This window comes from Emydura macquarii, unplaced genomic scaffold (assembly GCF_026122565.2).
Source record: "Emydura macquarii macquarii isolate MOO-44397 ecotype Brisbane River unplaced genomic scaffold, CSIRO-AGI_Emac_v2 contig_3240, whole genome shotgun sequence".
NCBI lineage: Eukaryota > Metazoa > Chordata > Testudines > Chelidae > Emydura > Emydura macquarii.
This window is the reverse complement of record NW_027133377.1, coordinates 3,287,719-3,307,107: the sequence shown is the minus strand read 5'-3', so window position 1 is coordinate 3,307,107 and position 19,389 is coordinate 3,287,719. Positions and strand designations below refer to the sequence as shown.

The 19,389-nt window shown below is 44.3% G+C and overlaps 1 protein-coding gene across 4 annotated transcripts in view; it reads right to left on the bottom strand.

The window, feature by feature from the left end:
- Window positions 1-19,329, bottom strand: part of WT1 (WT1 transcription factor) — a 46,603-nt gene extending 27,274 nt beyond the window's left edge. For 2 of the 4 annotated variants that reach the window (XM_067532131.1, XM_067532132.1), the window contains exons 1-4: window positions 18,616-19,329; window positions 12,605-12,727; window positions 11,885-11,987; window positions 978-1,055 (exon numbers count right to left, since the gene is read on the bottom strand). In XM_067532131.1, the coding sequence (XP_067388232.1) occupies window positions 978-1,055; window positions 11,885-11,987; window positions 12,605-12,727; window positions 18,616-19,006 (695 nt within the window). In that variant the 5' untranslated portion in view covers window positions 19,007-19,329. Of the gene's footprint in view, window positions 1-977; window positions 1,056-11,884; window positions 11,988-12,604; window positions 12,728-17,283; window positions 17,384-18,615 lie in introns of those variants that run through there. The other 2 variants (XM_067532134.1, XM_067532133.1) reach the window with 2 other exon arrangements.
- Between the last annotated feature and the right edge of the window lie 60 nt (window positions 19,330-19,389).

Here is a 19,389-nt window from a genome sequence, read left to right as displayed (position 1 = left end):
CCAGGCTGAACTGGTGCACAGGATCTACTGGGCAGCCACAGTTTGCAAGTTGCAGAAAGCACATTTCCAAATTGCACTCCAATCCAGCAGTGGTTATTATGGGGTCAGAAAGACAACACCTTGCAACAAGGAGGGCTGAACTAATCAGATGACAGAATCTTAAAAAAAAAAAAAAAAAAAAAGCATATATTTTAAAAACTTATATTAATGGAAGAGAACAGCGCTGACAAGCTCCATACTCAACTTTATCATTCAATTTTACAAGTTTTTCCATTGTTTCCCATGCTTCATTCACAGGTTTATTTTGTAGAGCTTTGGAGTAGGGATCTACCTGTCTTCATATCCATTTATGCAGTTCCCATCCCATATTTGTGCTGTATATACTGAATAATATGGCTGCTTAGAGCTATCTAGAATATAATTAGACAGGTTTTTGCATTCCTGTTACCCCAACCTAAGTTCAGTTACTACTAGTCTATTACTGGAAAACACCATGATCACACAAATTAAAAGCTATTGCATTTGTTTGGCACCTGAATTGTGTATCCTATAATGAAGACAGTTTGTTTAGACAGTAAAATTGTTAAAAATCAACAACCAACATACTGTTCTCCAAGACACATTGGTTTAAGACAAAAAAATAAACCGAACACCCCAAACAGTTTAAGAAAATATTGCTAGTTCTTCCCCCTTAGACTTTTTAGTCTAAAGTTAGTTAAAGAGAAAACGTGACCATAAAATTCTTATTAAGTGTGAACTGTCTAGTAGGACAATACTTTTAATAGTTCAATAGAATTATATTTTTAAACTAAAAACCCAACATGTTAATTAAAGACAAATAAAGACCCCATCTTTCAGACAGGTTAATATTTTGTGTGCCAGTGACCTTCTTCCATTCATAAAAATAAAAAATAAAAGTAAAATAAAGTTAACTACACTAATGCAGAAGAAGATTACAAAATAATAAAACACCTTACCCCTTTAATGTAGATCCCAAGTTCATTTGATTCCATGTCATGCATTCAAGCTGTGAGGTCATTTGGTATAAATTGTCACTGTTATGAAAATATCTAGAATTAGAACTAAAATTACTTGACCAAATTCAAGTAATACTTAAAAAAAGCAATAGTTATTTTTGTTTTTTAAAAAGTCTTTTTCAAAATACATATAACAGTACCAAATGAATTTATTTTATTTCAACCCTTTTTTTGGTTTGTGACATTAATTTTAAAAGAAAAAGAATGAATGATTATGTGGTAAAGGACAAGGTGTTCATTGTGATTTAACTTGTAAATTATAAATGGCTGAAAAAGTATACACAATAAAGTTATTTTAAAAATATGCTAGATACTCTGTGCAATTAGATTAATGAAACTAGTATATACAGACTTGTGGGTTAGCAATAAAACAGATTTCTTATTTTATAAAAACGAAAACAAGGGAATTAACTTTTAGTAAAGTGTGCAGAGGATCACGTGGTTAATGGACTGAAACAGCTATAGTGACTGGTGATGAATGTTATTACATACAGTGACTTGACAAGAAAAAAATGGAGTGGTTGAACAATAAATTAAACTCACAACAGGAATACTAGTCTTGTTTTGTTTTTGTAAAATTTGATAATCTTTGAACAAACAAGAACTCAGCAGACACGAATATTCTCAGGAACTGGTTGTCAGTTGCTTACTTTCTATTTTTAAAGAAAATACTTTAATAGTTTTTTATTTGAGATCAGCTGTAACCAAAAGAAATGGAGATGTCAGGTCTACTATTATAACAATGCTCAACACTTATTACAAATACATTTACAATAAAAGTGAACAGTATATATGATTCGAGAAGAGGAAAAACAGCTGTGAAATTGCAACACCAAAAGTAGTCCCTTTTCCTAGGATTCTTAGTAGGTTAGCAGTAGGAGGAGAATCTCACTATACAGACAGGGCTGAGTAAACTGCTTTCCATCTACACAGCATGCTTTCAAATGCAAAATCCCTGTGTGCTTTTTCTCGGTTCTCCTGGACATTCAAGTTGCCACACATGTCCGATCAGCTGCAGAGAATCTTATTGAAACAACGTTTTTAGCAATTCACAATAAACCAAAGATTCCTGGTTGATTCATAATAGCTAAACTCACTAGACTTATGTAGTGATTGTATATAATTTTGTTGTTAGAGTTTTTCATGGCAGGTAGAAGTGATCTAGAAAAGTCAGATTCCAGTGGGAAGCTTTTGCATATAAAAACAAGTTAAATTACTTCAATCTTAAAGTATGTGTAATATCATTTGTCAGTATCGCTGGACACTATTATTCATTAGAATGTCTGAACTGCTATTATGCTACTACAATGTCCTGCATATCAGCTCAGAAATTGTTAGACTCTCCTGCAGTTTCCCCATTTGCTACAGCAGTTCGTGCTGGTCTGTGCCACTACGTTTTGCAATTCCACGAATTCTTCCTGTAATGCTGCTGTAATTAATTCCTCCAGGACCCTGATTTTTATTAGAAGTGCCCGCCCGATGCATTTACAGCAGGAGATTTCCCTTTAACTTTCTTTCGCTTGACAGTTCATTTATAAGAGCCTCCTCCACAATATCCACTTTTCCCCCTCCTTTGCTTTTTCATCAAGCAATACACTTATTCATCTTGTCACTAGCCAGCAGCCACTGTATTCTATACCGGTTTTGGTGACAGTGCACAAAACAAATCGCTTAGGAACCATGACAGTTTTCAGAGACAAGTTGCAGGTAGTCCTGGACTCGCTGTTTTAGTACAATTCGAAGTATGGCTGGCTCATGCACTCCATTCAGTAGGAGGTTTACAGATTCAGAATCACAGACTCGCAGGACTGGAAAGGACCTTGAGAGGTCATCTAGTCCAGTCCCCTGCATTTAGGGCAGGATTACGTATTATCTAGTATGACTCCTGGCCTACCACAGCCTTTCCAGCGGAATCAGGAAAATTCTCTGCTTAAGGGAGAGTGAATTTACACTTGTCATAAAATATTCGGGAATAAACTCCAGAATGGTTGGTCCCTGTGCAACAAGTACAGCGGCAAATTCTGCTCTCATAAAAACGGTGCTCCAAAATCCTTGGAAGTCAATAGAAAGTCTTCCACGGACTTTAGATCAAGTCCTTTTCGTTGGTAATTCCAATGAAGTTACCCCCGTCCCCCATGCAGGCCGGGGTAATAGAGCAGAATTTGGCCCACGTTTCTACCAGAGAAGGGGCCGGAGAGGGGACAGAACCACTAGTCACTTGTTAAATATTTGCTGAGAAAAAGGAGGAGGAAAAAATAGCAATAACACAGTGCCACCTGAGAGGCCACCCACTGGCAATTCAAGTACAAGGCACCATGGGAGACAGGGGCTGGAGTTGGGGAGCAGGGGAGGCAGCTTTGTGACAGTTAAAGCATGAAGCTCCAAACCGGAGTTGCCGCCCGATCCGGCTCCCACCGAAATGGAAAGCAAACTCACTGCACTTTACTTCGAAGCGCTCCCGTGGTCTGCGTACAACACACGGACACCGGCCGGCCTGGCACCGGAATCACCGTCTCCCAGCCGGGAAACCCGAGAGGGACGAAGGCAGAAAGGGACAGAGGAGCAGCCGGGGAGCTTTGCCCTTCAAAGCGCGCTGCCCCCCGGCAACCTGTCCACGGGCTTTTTATTCTCTGCCTTTGACTGGAGCCCGGGATAAACACCCCAGCCCAGCCCCCCAGTCCCGGGCCTCCAGGGGAAGGGAAAGTGGTAGCTGTATAGTCCTTATCCTGCTGCTCAGCCACAGGCTCTGTCTCCCTCCCCGGAGCTAGTCTCCAAGCCCGGTTGGCCTGGAAAGCTCAGCTAGGTGAATGGCCCTTCTGCCCTAGCCAAGGAGTGAGGGCAGGGGTCGCCCTTCACCCCCGTGGGCCCACTGCAGCCAGGACCGCTTCCTGCAGGGCCCCTGCTGCTGATCGCCCCCCGCCACCACTCCGGAGCCGCTTCCTTGGCTCAATGGCCAGTGCACGGTTGGGGTTTGGAGCCCTCTTTGCTCCGGCTCTTGGCTGGAGGCACCGGCCGGGTTATCTCGCAGTGCTGGTGTCTGTGAATGCCTCCACAGCTAGAACTTGGTGTTTCCATCTCTAGAGCGCGGTTCTCCCGCACGGACCTCTCCGCGGGACGTCTCCTCGCCACCCGGACGAAGGAGCAGAGTCCTCGCTGAAAACCCCCTTCTCCCCGGAATGAGGGATCCACACAGCGCCCAGAGGAGGAGCCATTTCTTTAGGTTTTGGGCCCCGATCTAAAAAACCGACATGGTTTAAAGCCGCCAGTCTTCGATTTAATCATCACACAAGAAAAAATACGCGTTTAGAGCCATCGGTTCCTAAAAAACTTTGGAGACCGACCACCTTCGCTAGGCAGGGTTGTTTGCTAACCTCAGCCCTTCAAAAGGAGAACACCCAGCGGAGAGCGGGAAGAGGTGGTTCTGTTTCTCTTTTACATTCAGGATTGCACGAGCTCTGGCTGGCTGGGAAGATCCCCCATTCAGAGATACACGCTCGTTAAACACTCCTGTTAAAGACAAGGATCAACACGAAATGGCTGTGGCATGAGGCAGTACTGTGCTTCAACACGGGTGTGGGGGCGGGGCGGGGCTGGGCGGTTTGAAAGGGTAACAAGCCCAGTTTTGCTCCAGGTGCAGGGGGAGGAAGGGCTCACCCCCATCCAAGGAGATCAGAGGGGCCTGTAGACCCAGAGAATGGTTCATAGGTAGGGGTGACTATCAAGAGCCCAATCCTGCTCCCATCGAAGTCAGCGACTTCTCTCATTTACTTCAATTGAATCGGGGTCGAAACGTAATAATGCATCCGTCCCTACAGCTACCGCTCACATCACATCCCGGCTGGAAAGTGTGGTGAGTCTCGGCCCGAATGGAAGCCCCCTCCGCTGCCCTGCTGAAAACAGAACACACACACACACACACACACACACACACACACACAGAGAGAGAGAGAAAGCTGCTGCTACTGCTGGGGAGAGGCTCCAGATGCCAATCACAGCGAGCTGGAATGCAAGTCCCGCGAGCTCCGAGCCCCCAGGCAGACTGGAAGCAAGCAGGAGGCAGAAAAGGGCCGGCTTGACCAAGTTTGCCGAGTGCACCCCTCAGCCTTCTACCACTAGTTAAATACGGTGCATCTAAGAGAGGAAATTTAACAAGGTACCCATAAATCCATTTAAAAACTGGAATGGTTTATTATCGCCAGTATCACAGGACGGTCTCAGAGTCAATATTTCTGTTCAAACCGTAGTTTTAAATACAATTTGAATTATGAGAACTGGAACTGGAGTCTCTGGGGATTTGCCTGCATGGATTCCTATTTGAATCACTCTTCCCCACAAATAAGACACTAAAAATAACTTATTTTCATTACAGAGATGTTTTTTAAACGAAATAGGAGGGGGGGGGGGAAAACTTTTCTACAACGGGGATTGATGTAAGTTGGAGTGAAATAAAAGGAAGTCAACCCTGAGCGAAAGGGGAACTTAAAAGGAAACCAGTAGTAGATCATATAGAGTTTGTTTTGGCCTGCATTGCGGTATTACCGAGTTCTTGACCTCTGCACAGAAAGAGCCATAATCTGAACTGAAACTCCTCCACTCTTAAAGTCTTTGTAAGTGTGACTCACAGTAAATTTTCAACATTAAACATGTTTACTACATTAAACAGCATGAGGTAGAAAAGTTCACATCACCATCTTAATGGAATCCCAAATGCTGGCCTTTCAATGCAGGCTTGCAATCTGCATAGGTTTGCCATCAATAACTAGCCATCAACAACAGACAATATTTCTTGGCAGATACGGTGCTTGTGTCATAAGAGAGAACAAGTAGTTGCCAAAGCTAGAGATTTGAGAGATACTGTTGCTTCCATTATAAGAATTATGGTCTTTTTAATATTTATTTCAAGTTACCGCCTTTCTTACTGTCTCTTACCAGGGCAAAACAATGGAAAGTCTTCAGTCTTAGACTTGCTTGCATATTTTCTCCTTACTTCCTTTCTTTATTATGAACAAATTGGTTGCTACTAGCTAACCAGTCTTGGGAATCTCGTTAAGAGCAGTATATGATGAATTACTATAGTGTATTTAGAACTCTGGGTTTTTTTAATATATTGTTAACCTGTTAAAGGCATCCTTATGAATTTTTGCATCAAATTTGTTACAGGATTTAGACATTGATCAGAGCGATAAGAAGCCCAAGTGATTGCTGATGGCTGTGAAATTATGATTAACGACTCTCTGCTTTCAGAGGTCAAAACAGCGGTTGCAGCAAAAAAAATTTAAAATTATTTTTACAACACACAAAATTTACAATTATCCAGTGGAACTCATTGCCACAAGATCACAGAGATACCTTTGTAGAATTCCGAAAGGATTTTACATTTTTATGGATAGTGAGAACATTAAGAGTTACATTAGACAGGATACAAAAATAACTAGTAGGAATATAAACCCCCTTTATCGGAAAGCATAAAGGCACCTCTAAACTGATGGAGGCTAGGAGGAAATCTTTCCTATGGGCAATTTATTCCCTAAACGCCCTCTACAAGGTTTCTTACACCTTCCTGTGAAGCATTTAGGATTGGCTACCGCCTGAGACAGGATTCTGAACCGGATGTATCCAGTATAACAGACAACTCCTATGCCTCTAGTGCCACCAATTGGCTGTTGCACTTGATTTCCTCTCCCGCTCCTCCATCTTCAAACAAGCAAGCCAGCAAACAAACTAATGTGTATATGCACAGTGAAACGGGTGTTAAGCAACCACTACAGGTACTGACGAAAAGAAGGGGGTTAACACAGTTGGCCTCTTAATAAAGGTGGAGCATTACCGTACTGCTCGCCTTTGGGAATACTCCGTGGCTCTCTCTTAAGGCAAAGCAATGCCTTGTCTGCACAGCAAAATCACATGTGTGTTAAGGAATGTCAACACTTCTATGAAACTTACATAAATACTGCCTGGCATGTTAACCCAAGGGTCCGGCATAGGGTTACCTACCCATCACCAGATGATAGGAGGACAACAGTCCTTCTCTACATTGAGTATTATGTCGTGTTTAACACGGTGTTAATACTTGTTCTAACACAAGGCAATTTTCCAGTTTAGACACAGTCATCATGGAGATTTCACTCACACACACACTTTGTAGGAAAGTCTCTTCTCTATCTCAGGATTTTGGTACCTTTTTGCCACTGTAGTTCCCCTGTTGTATATAACAAAGTTTTTCCTTCACGAACTACAAATGCCTATGCAGATGCACTTGAGCATCTGACAGCATCCAGAGATAGATCAATCTAGGCATTTCCCCCAAAATTTGTGTGCCTAAGATTAGGCACCTAAAACAATGGCCTGATTGTCTGAGGGGCTGTATTTGAAGTCAAGGGAAGCTGGTGGAGCTTTAGACTCCTCCACTCGGACTCAATAGTCAAATTCAGAGGTGATGTCTGTGAGGGAGGGATGAGGGCTGAACCATATTACTGCCCGCAAGCTAAGAAGTCCCAGTTGGTGTAACATACAAATGGAGAGGCCAGAAGAAGGTGTAAATTACACCAGTTTGGACTCCCTTCGATTTTGGCAGTCTTGGTGTAGTTATGCCTGGGGTGGAGTGAGGAGAGAGCCGAAAAGGCACAGGTTTTCGGAACAGGAATGAAGACATGGAACAGGAATGAAGACAAGGGTCCATGAAGCCCTTCCTGGTGAAATATTTTGCAGTGCAGGCGCTGGTGGTCCATGAGAGGATCTCTCAAAGAATGCAAAGTTCGAGAACCCCTGGCCAAGAGTTAGTTTAATCTGTTCCACGCATCTGTACTCCCTACCGTCTCTCTTCTCCCCAGCCGCTCCGCTACCATCTTCCGTGGCGGAACTAAGGCACTCACGTGAAAAAAAATCCTCTGGTTTGTGAGATATGTTCGTCATAAATTCCAGTCTATGTACCCCAACCCTGTGCTGGCTAGAGGCAAACTGGCTCTGCCTCCAAACACGGCACCAGTTTTCCTGCTTCTAACACTCAGAGACAAAGAGATTATTATATGGATCTGACGCACTCTCGGGGATGAACCAGGTGATCCAAGAGGATACTTACAACCACATCAGCAAGTGAACCTTGGGTTTATTATGATCACCCCGGCACGGTAACTTTTCAAATACAGGGTCATTCTGGAACGTGCATTAAAACCAAAATTGTAGCTCCACTGTCTAACTTGTTTCCAAGTGTAATCTACAATTTGTGCAGAAGTGGTGAGAGAATAGTCTCCACATGTGCCTATTTACAACAGATAGTTGCTAAGGACAAGAACTAGATCCAGCTGGATTAAGTCAAACCGTGATCTCATTAGGAGGTTTTATCGGTGATTCCAAAGGCCTGACGGTACCGAAAGAAGAACAGCCCAGCAGCCCAGCCTCTATTTTCAAGAGAGGCTCGTATTAAAATGAAGCTCTGGAGAGCTGACACATTGAACATCTGTCAGTGTGTCCCTCACAAATTGTTGAGAAACTGGAGTACTAACGTTTTTAGTCTGACATGGATAGAGCTATCGATACATACACATGCTGCTATCTCCAAAAAGAGGTTAAGGGATTAATCCTTATCCCACGGCAATCAGCGTTACAACTTTCATTGGCTTCAATGGCAGCCGGATCAAGGCGCAAATCAGGGAGAAATTGACTGCAAATTACAATGCCGAGTGGTAATAGGGGGAGTTAAGGATTGAGTTTCGGCTACCCATGAAATTAAGGGTCTAATTCCAAAACTCACGGCAAGAGATTTTAAGTCACAGTGTTACTGGCGGTGCGGTGTTTGCGCCTTGTTCTATGCATTAAAGTAAATGTCCTAAACGCTTCTGAAAATGACTCTTCTACAGCCCGCGTTGGGAAGGTAGAGAGACACCTTCGGCTGGAGCTTCAGAACAAGCAACAGTTCTTCTCTCTCCTACTGGAATGCACATCTCAAAGTGCTGGACTTGCTTCATTAAACATAATTAGTGCACTTGTAAAAACGAGTGCCTCGACCGTGGAATTAGGAGCATCAGTTGGATTGTGCTTGCGCACATCCCAGCGTGAGAAGTAACGCTGCAGCAGACAAGGGAGAGCGGGGCTTTAAACAGAAGCTTTGTACCTACTGTTCCAAGAGTGCAGGTTTCTCTTCTTATTCAGTGAAGTCCGCTTTATTAATTAGTGTTTGTGTTAAATCTAGACTCGTTTAGAGGGAGTCTCCAAAGAACAATCTCTAGCAAGAGATCTCATTTCTAGAGGTACCGGTAGTTTCTAAAGAACTAGTTTAGCTACTGGTTTCTGGAGGAAAAAGTTTTCTGGAGTTTCTCCCGATTCAGCGACCAGCGTTTTGCCCTGTGGTCCGGTCCATCAACAAAATCAGGTTTCCGGTAAAGTCTAGCCCTGATTTACTTTGTGCATTTAACATTATAAATGTAAGTTCAAGATCGGCAGAGGGCGAGATGAATTCAGTGAGCTGTCTGAAATCCAAGTGTAAAATTCAAGGAGATCTTATAAGGCATAGGAACATGAATAATCTGCTAAACAAGAAAACACTTCATCAGTGTCTTGAGCTGCCCCCAAATTATTCAGAGCCACACTCTTTTTCCTTTTGAGGTTTCTCTACAAATCATATTTATAGATTTTCCCGAGAGGTGAAGGATCTTTGTCAGTTTCAGCGAAGGAATTCTCCCCGCCAGTTACTCTACAACTAATCTATCTGGATAGGCTTCTTTCCTTCCTTCATTACCTCATTCCCCCCTTCCCTTGACGTCAGCTCACGTTAATTAGCGAAGGGGCTTCTGGAAGTGACAGAATTTTGTTGTCCCATGTCCAGTGTTGATTAATCAAAGACGCTATAGCCAGCCTAAAAGAAGAATCAGTCGCAACTTCCTTTGCAGAGGCATATTGTTGTGTGCGCTCAGGTTACTTAGCAACTCCGAGATATGGGATTGACTCCAAGTTCACAAAAAGTTGAAGAATAAATTTGGGTAACTTCTTTTCTCACTCCCAAACACATTGTAAAATTGAAGGAGACACAACTGGCCTCCGTGCCAAGCTAAGAAAATGGGAAATAGCTATTGGAAAGGGTCCATTGTACACGTAGGCCATTTAATACTGAAACAGAAGACGAGATCCATATTTTGGCAGCAAGCAGAGCGGGTATTAATTGTCTGATTCTGCTCTTTAAATATCCATTTAACCTATTCTTGTAGCACACTAGGGAGTCATAGGAAGGGAGTTTTAATTTGCGATACAAAGCTACATCCCGGGGGAATTTTTTTTTTAAATGAACTGGTTTCTGAGTTAGTTATTTTCGTATGCACTGTCCAATGCTGTCAAAGGACCTGCTATTCTCCCGACACTCCGACACCTCCCCCCCCCCCCCTTTTAAGAATAGGCAGGGATACAGGTTTGTCAGTACCGAGGGAGCGGCCCAGAGCTCACTGAAATGAAATTCAGTCGTTGAAAGACTCCCGTTAATTTGAATTGTTTCGGACTAAGCCCCTAATCATAGTTTGGAGCAGTTAAAACTGACCCCACCTGGAATAGATGGTGGGTGGGGCTGACTGGCCATGGGTCAAAGGACTGTCAGTTGCGGGATCGGGACCTGTAATGTGCAGAATGTTTCTATGAGAGCCAACAAAACAGTAAGACATTTTATACCCTAGACCACGATCCTACAGATCCTACTCACTCCAGGGGAACGAGTCCCTTGCTTAAAATTAAGCAAGTGCCCAAATCTTTGTAGGATCTGGCCCTAATCCTTAAATTTGGGCCCCATTCATTGTACGTCCGATTTTTTAATCCGAACTCATTTCAGTAGGGAGCTCTGCTTAAACACCACTGCTAGCATATGGCGCTGTGCATTTCCACAAGAGATCACAAGCCCAGAAAAAAGCAACTGGTCTATTTGGTCAACAAGCATGGAAGGGAAAGTCGTGTATTAAAAAGAATAAAAAAAAACTCAGGACATGCAACTTTAGGGAAGGAGCATCACCATTAATTCAGCATATCTTGGTCTTTGTCAGTTTCTCATAGTTGCTATTAATCTACCATAGAAGCACATTTATATAAATCCCCTTGCAGCCTTCTTATAAAGTGCCTATCAGACAATTCCAGGACACGTTATATACCCCTCCACCCTCCCGCCCAGTTTTCAAGCGTTCATATTTTGTGGTGTGGCTCTTGTCCCTCATATTCACTTCAATCTGATCAATCCTTTCTCCGGACCTAATCCTAGTCCCACTTCATCCAATGGCAAAATTTCATTGGGAGCGGATTCTGGCCCTCAGTTAAAACTGCCATCGAGTCACTGGTGGGTAGAGAATCGGACCCTTCATTTACAGAATGGCTCGCCTGGTACATACTAGTACATTCCTTCTCAGGGTGTCCAACTTGACATTGCTAAACCGTTGCTTTCTAAAAGTGTCTCTTTATAAGGCCATGTGATAGAGCAGTAGTATCGATCAAGAAGGAGCGCCAGGCCCATTATCGTTCCCACTCTAGGGAGAAGCAGTCCAAGTAAAGTCGGTAGGGGAAGAACAGCATAGAACCTTCATAACTAAGAAAACTTTGGTGCCAAACAAAAACAAACAAACATGAAATACATCATTAAAAATAAAATAAAATAAAAAAAAAAATCAGTGAACAGGACAAAAACAGAAAATGCATAAAAAGGTGAGGGAAGGTCAAAAGAAAAGAAAATCTATTTCCCCTAAACAAGGAGTTGTTTGCCAGCGAGCAAACCACACCTACCCCCCCCCCCACCAACCCAAAAACACAAGTACTTGTCAGTGCAACAATCACGGTGAAATGCAATCAAAGAGGAAGCGAAGGGTAAAGGCTTCCGCGGGAGGTACCTGTTATAGGGGGTCCTCAGGAGCAGGGCCTGGCTGCCTGTGCAGCTGTCTGTGGGGGTGTGACAGCCGTACACAGGGGGAGGCACCGAGTATTGCTGATCGCCTGTAGACAAACCACAGAGAGTTAACCACCGCCAGGCTCCGAGCTGTTAGTGTAAATCTGGATTCTCAAGAGAGCAAGTCATTGATACTATCTGGCTGGGAAAGGGGGAACGCTACTTTGAAAGTTATGAAAATAAAGTTCCAGGATAAGACACGTTAGCTGGTTAGTCCTGGAGCCAGACAGCCAACAGTGGAGCCAGAATTCACGCACTCCAGGGTTGGGCCTGCATAAAGCAATAGGTACAAGCAGTTTACTTATGGGTGCCGGCCAGAGTTTGCTCTCCTTTGTCACTTGTGTAAATCCGGAGTGACTCCACTCAAATCACTCTGGATTTACAGTGAGATCCCCGCCAGCCGTGTAACAGCTACTAACCCAAGTGGCATTTGAATCCATTACCTATCAAGTCTCTCCCATCGTTTGGAGCCCACAGGCTCAGATAACCCGTGTAACTAACTCAGTAGGCAGTGCTGGAGCCGAGAGTAAAATAAGAAAGTAATAATGGGAACCCTCAGGTACAGAGAACCAGGGTAACAACCTGGGTAAGTACCAGACCGAGGCTACTTTTGTGCGGGTTGGATGTTCCCTCTTTTCTGGTGCGGAGCGGTCTCTAAAGTTACCTAGAGAGGTCTGTTGACTGATGGGGTCCTCGTGTTTGAAGGAGTGGTTTGTAAACTGTGCTGCATGATGAGAGGGAGTGTGGCCGTAACTTGGAGTCCCATCAAACGCCACTGTGCTGTAACCTTCCAAAAGAACAACAACAGAATCAGGAGTTAGTTGCCTAGCCTTGAACTTTCTCATGAAGCAGCTTCCTGCGAAGTGTCTCCAAGCAGGCGTCGAAAACTGAAGCCTACGCTCTCGCAAGCGCTCGAGCTCCCCATGGCTCCCTTCTGCCAAGATAGCCATCACAACGAACTCCGATAACCCAAGGAGTGGGTCACCAAAATAGCAGGCTCTGTATTTATGGCTGCGGTTCCAGCTAAAGTCTCCCCCTTGGCGCTGCTTATGTCTAACTCTCTCATTGCTGCTCTACTCGGTTACAGACCCCTCCGCATTGACCATCGGAAATGGTACAGTTTTGCCCCACCGCTCACTCTCCCCATTGCGCTCACACACAAGCGCCCTCTCCAAGCCATCTAGGAGAGAGGCGTCGAGCCCCAGAACCATCCATTATCCGCCGGCGAGACTTCAGTTTTAAAAGAAAAAGAATCAAAAGGCTTTGCTGAGAAGGGCTGACCTGGGTATGTACTGGAAGGGGGGGAAGGGGCCCAAGAGGGTGCAGGGCCGGGGAAGGGGGGCACATGCCCCTTGGCATGGTACAGCTGGGGCCCAGGAGCAAAGCCAATGCTCTGAAGAATGGAAAATCGGAAGTCACGTTCATGTTTAAAGAGGACAGATCGGTTTCAGTAATAAAAAGGATGTTTTCATTAATTGTTGCTCATATTAAAGAGGAAGATTCCCATCTGCTGTGTGTACTTATCTGCCCTTTCCAGTTTTAAAAGTCACCCTTTCATCTCTCTCTCTCTCTGTTTTTAAGAACAGCTCTTCTGAAGAGTCTGCAATAAAAAGGTGGAATGTTCAATGAAAAATAAACTCCTACTTTAGAGTGAAAATTGCTGGCCAAAATAATAAACACCTAATATTTTTAACCGAGTAAATTCAGATGGAAAAGGATCACCTCTGCTGACCCGAGGCCGACACCGAATCGTAAATCAGGCGTTTGGACACCAACTTTCATTAATTACTTGGAGCCAGCTAAACAACTTCAGCTAAAAAAGTAATTACAAAGTAATATTATCTTTGAGGCTTCTCGGCTCATCAGCATTTACTCCAAGACCCAAAGATGTCAGCGCAGCTCTTTTGAGAACAAATGTGCACGTTAAATCTTTCTTGGCCCTCGAACTCAGCTTCTTTATAAAGATCACATCTTCTTCTAACCCCTTATTATTCTAGCTCTGGCATCCTTTGGGGGAAAACCATTTTGACTAAACATGCGATTGGACATTGGTCTTTACGAATCTCTTCACCACCATTATTATTACGTGTATATTTCATTAGCCTCAGTCCGGCTTGGAACCCCTCTGTGCTAGGCGCTGTACAGACACATCATAAAAACAACCCCTGCCCCATGGTCACTTATTATGATCAGTTTCCAATGACGTTAACTTGCCTTTTCTTTTCTTTTTTTAAATAAAAAGACTAGAGAAGACATATCAGTAGGAGGCAGAAGGTGGAGATTACAGAAAACACTGGGGTAAAGTAGCACTAGTTCCATGCCTCCTTTTTATAATAAATCATCGGACTATGAAGTTCCCTCATTTAGAGGAAAGGAGGAAACTCCAAAATAGCAGAGATCTGGATTATCCTGCCCTCGAAGTAATTTTAAAGCAACCCTTTGCCCAGGGCTTCGATTAAACACCGAGTCGCATTTCTAGACCAAGCTATCTTTATCCACCCCCTTGCTCTGGGAGTCTAGTTTCTCTTCCAGAGGATGCTGGCCCCTTTGGTAGCGATGACAGCACGGGTACCCCATGGACTTCCATGTTACAGCTGTTTCTCGCCCTCTTATCTCCTTCCATGACCCACAGACTGCAGGGTTTTTTTTTTCCTTCTCCCTCCTTGTTTCTTTTTAACTTTCTAAAACACTAACACTTTCTTAGTTACTTTTGGCCTGATGCAGACATTTGGTGACCTTCAAAACTCTGCTCGGAGCAGAATGATGTTTTGGCCACATTTTCCGGTGTTGCCTGACCCGAAGCTTCAGGAATGTGATAAGAGAGTTTGGTTCTGAACAAGCCTCCTGATAGCAAGGTCTCTTTAATTAGGACCTTATCAGAGGCTGGGCTGATTAAAATGTGCTGAAAATAATTGAAAGTTGTACATCTGTTGGAGAATGAGATCTCCTGAAGGAATCCAATTGTTGGAGGAATCCAGCTGGATGAAAGGACAGGGGAGCGAGAAGAGAAAATGGGCAGAGGTTTCAAAGCCTTGTTTTCCCCCCCAACACTCAGCACACACAAAAAAAAAAGTTATTGCTGAGCCAAGGTAGCGTCTTTCCCACGGTCGGAAAAAACGTCTAAAAAGCAAAGTGCAACCTTGAGTGATTCAAAGCAAGAACATTGTATTCAGCCCTAAAATACTGTTTGCGGCCTTACTAAATTCCTTTCGGCCCAAAGGAAGCGTTATGTGCTGCAAAACATTTGGGCTTAGCGGAGAAGATGCTACGTATCTGTTACTGGTTTGGAATGTCACTGTGCCGTGCGCTATAACGTGTACCAAATGTGGCACTAATATGTACGTCCTGAAATATTTACTGCCTGGGGGCCCCACCGGGGAACATCACCAACGGTTTAGAGATCAGAGTAGATCTTCAGGAAGCCTACATTTAGCGAAAGCTAGCCCTCTGAACACAGAGAAAGTGAACAGGTAGGAGCCATACAGAGGGTTAGTCGATACCACCCATTCCTTCCCCTAAGACCTAAGTTACTATGGCCAGTCTGGAAACTCTTTCAGTATTTGCTCAATCTAAGTACAGTCTTCTCAATCCAGAACAAAAGCAAGAGAGCTCGAGTGTGTTTGTAAATATCAAAATATGTAAACCACCGATTATGTGAAGCTCGATCGAAATTCTCGAAGAATGCGCACACCTGCCTGTGTCATGAAGCGATGTTTTTAGCCGATCCACTTACAGTGTGGTAGATCGGATTCACCTCTAGTTTTGGACGACTTTTCTGTCTTTTTATTGCAAGATAATTTGCTCCCAGAGCGAACTATATTTTCCCATAGAGATAAGCTACCCGGTTTGCCTACAGTAATACCGAGGTCCAGCCAAAGGAACAATGTATACTGGTCTTTGGGAGAGATACACCAGCTTTCTCTTTTAAATAATTTCTTTTAATCAAAATGGAGAGAATTATAAATTTACTTTGACGAATATTTCTCTCAGAATCGAACAGAGGGAATCGATCTAACACAAATTGCCCTAGTTTCACCACTGCCACCAACACAAATGGGCTTAATTTATTTTTATAGTTAAAAAGTTCTTAATGTCGCACAGACCAAAATTTCCTTCCCATCTGACGCAGCTCTCTCCTCCTGGGCTGATCTACAAATACCTTTCAGCATACAGATAGAAAATGTAACCGAAAATTACTGAATGTATAGTCACAGAGCTCAGAAAAATATAAAGCTAGCTTGAATCTGGGGTTGAACTATTAAAACGGAATTACTCTTATGTTGAGCAAAATGTAGAATTCAGCTCAGTTCGGATAGCCACTGTAAATGGGTATTTAACATTTGCTATGTATGCTGCCCCTGTCAGTGTCTTAGAATTGGTCCGCTTCTCCTAACCCTCTCCGTTGTCTCTGCTTGTTTAATTTTTCCTGGAAGACCCCAGGAATGCTGCATATATAATTTTAAAAAGTTTAAGCAGAACTTCTTTGGAAACATTAGATTACTTCAAAAACTTTCTTCGACTTTACAGCTAAACATTAGAAATCCAACATCCGCCCAGGTGCACAAACTTAAAAAAAAAAAAAAAAAAAAAAAAAAAACCCCCAACAGACCAGGTATTTGAAAAGGCGAATCCTTCTTAATTTGCAGCCATGGAAAGCATAAGTCCCCTACAGCGTTATTTTACTTAACATGTAGGAGAGTACATGATACCCTGAGATGCCCAACTACTCCACTGCCCAGCAATCTGTGCATTCATTTTTTTAAAAAAAATTAAAAATCAGTAAGACATCCTTCCGCCCCCACAAACGCCCAAGTGTCAAATAAATCTGAAACATCCCCCCCCCCTCCCCAATTCCAATAGTTACCGAGTGATCTCTTTTCAATAACAAGGCGTTTGAACTATTTTTGGAACCAAGTAAACGAACGCTGCTCCGAGATCCCTTACAGTTACTACTGCTCAGCGAGTTTTGTATTTTGCTGTCCAGGACTGCATTTCTGCAGGAATTGCTCCAGTAACTAAGTATTACATCATGAGGCTCAAATAAAGCTAAGAATATATAGCAAAATAAAACTGGTCTCCCCAATGCCCAGTCTACAACTCACGACGTACTTCAACTAAAGCCCAGTTTCTTTATCGAGAGCGTGGGCTAGCGATATGCATTACAATGAGGCAATTTAGAAGGTAAACAATTCAGCTATGCAAATATCGCGTTTATTCCACAAAAGAAACTCAGCTCCTGAGGTTGACAAGTATTTTATAGCTATAAATTAAAATAAAAGAGCCCGAATTGTAACCGATCTGGTGCAAGACAGTAGTCCTCCTCTTAAAAAGAGGAGTCCATACCTTTGAACGAGATAATGCAACCTGCCGGAAGGTCTCTTCCCATCTGACTACGAAAAACCGATCAGGCCTCATTTAATTTATTTTAAAATCTCATTAGATTAAATCACTGATGTTCTCTATAGTTTATCATTATCTTTTTAATAGATTTCCTGTGGGTTTTGATATGCGTTTAAGACGATAATTAGTTAGTAGTTGATTACATTAGGTATTTCTACTCAGGAAACCCTTAATCAAGGAACCATTGCAAGTTTTCAGATGCACCCGGAGAGTGTTGCGCATAGACTTACAAAAGACGCACTTATTTCTTCCAAACGGGGTAAAAACTGAACCTTAAACGCAGTGTTTTATTATATGTTGCTTGGTATTTTCCCACTTCCCCGGTTACATCTGCAGATGTTTAAATTACAGCAGTTGGAAGGGAAATGATTAGGTTGTAACTACCTTTCCACACATTGCTGGATTTGTGCTAATAGATTTTCCTGGTAATTTAATGTATGCAAATTGAATGGCTACTGGAAGCAGTAGTTTCTCTGTTAACATTTCATTTCCAAGGAAGGGATAATACCACATTGAGATGATCCTAAATTTCATCTCCACTGTTTGGTTAGTTTGGGTTATGTTTTTTAAAATATTTTCCAATAGCAGATGCCACAATTACCTGTTTACTGGAGAGGGAAAAGTGGGCGTGTTAGTTCAGTTTCTAAACGTTAGTTTAACAAATAAAGGGCTTCAGATTAAAATATATTCTAATAGAAGTGACTGATTTACGATCCATTAACGGTTTAAGACAATTCCCCACCTAACACCAGAGATCTTAGAAGTAAATCACCTTGAGTGTAACTTCGCCGAAATGTGATTGTCTTGAAGCCCGTCCCACTTTAAAGCAAAACTGCAAGGAGAAAGTTTCAAGGTCTGCGTCTCGCCAACCGACAAGAGCGAGCCACCCTCATTGCGGAAGCCAGAATGCAGTTTTAAGAGGGAGTGGAACAGCAATGTCAATTCGTATCGTACTTTAAAGAAAGCCCGAGTTAGAGACCAGTTTAACACCGGTGTGCAGTGGAAGTCCCTGCAGAGTTACGGCTACCAGAACCGGTGCGATAGACGTGGGTCTAAAAAGACACATCAAGTCAGTGGTCCAGTTTAAAGGGGAGGAGGGGGGACACTCATCTTGGTTGTGCACAGAGCTCTCCGAGGAGGAGGACGCGCTGCTAAAGGGCTTGGGTGTTATACTACCCCAGCGGGGAATAGGCGAGGCACAGCTCCGTTTACAAGCCTGTCGGGCTTGTAGCACGAAGAGGCAGAGCCCCAGAGCCGCGAGCGAGCGGTCCTTACCCTGGTTCCGGATGGCTTGCTGGCTCTCCAAGCAGTTGGGCAGATAGGGGCCGTTGGGGAACATCCTGGCCTGGCTGGCGGGCGCCTGGCTGGGCGGCGGGGCTCCGAAGGGTCCGTAGCGGCAGGCTCCGGCGGTGCCGGTGAACTGGCCGGAGAAGTGGACGGTGAAGGCGCTCAGGCACTGGTCCTCGTGCGGGTCCGAGGCGTTCCAGCTGGGCTCCTGCTTGATGAAGGAGTGCGGGGCCAGCGAGCCGTAGGACGCCCCCGGGGGGAAGTCCAGGACCGGCGCCCACTGCGCGGCGCTGCTCACCGGCATGGTGCAGTTGCTGTTGCCCGGCAGGGAGGAGACGGAGGGGAGCAGGGCGTTAAGATCTCGCACGTCGGAGCCCATCTGGTCGCAAACTTTCCTCCGGCCGGGGAGCCACTCTGCCCCCGGGCCGCACTTGTTCCAGGCCACCTGGCCCCGGCCCGCCAAGCCAGAGCCCGGCTCCGGCTGCAGGCACCAGGCGGCCGAGCCCAGCCCCTTGGGGGAAGCTTGCTCCGCCACGCACGTCCCCGGATCCAGCCCGGCGGGAGCCGGCAATAACGCAAGGGCAAGGTTGTTCTCCAGGTTCGCCCCGGACTCCGCCAGCAGCGGCAGAGCTGCCCTCGGCAGGCTAGGGGGAGGGGGGCAGAGCAGCCGGGAGCGGGCGCCGCCTTGAACTCCTTACCTTGGATGCCTGCTCGCCCTGAACTTTCCAAAGCTCAAATAGCGGGGCTTGCACGGGAGGAGGA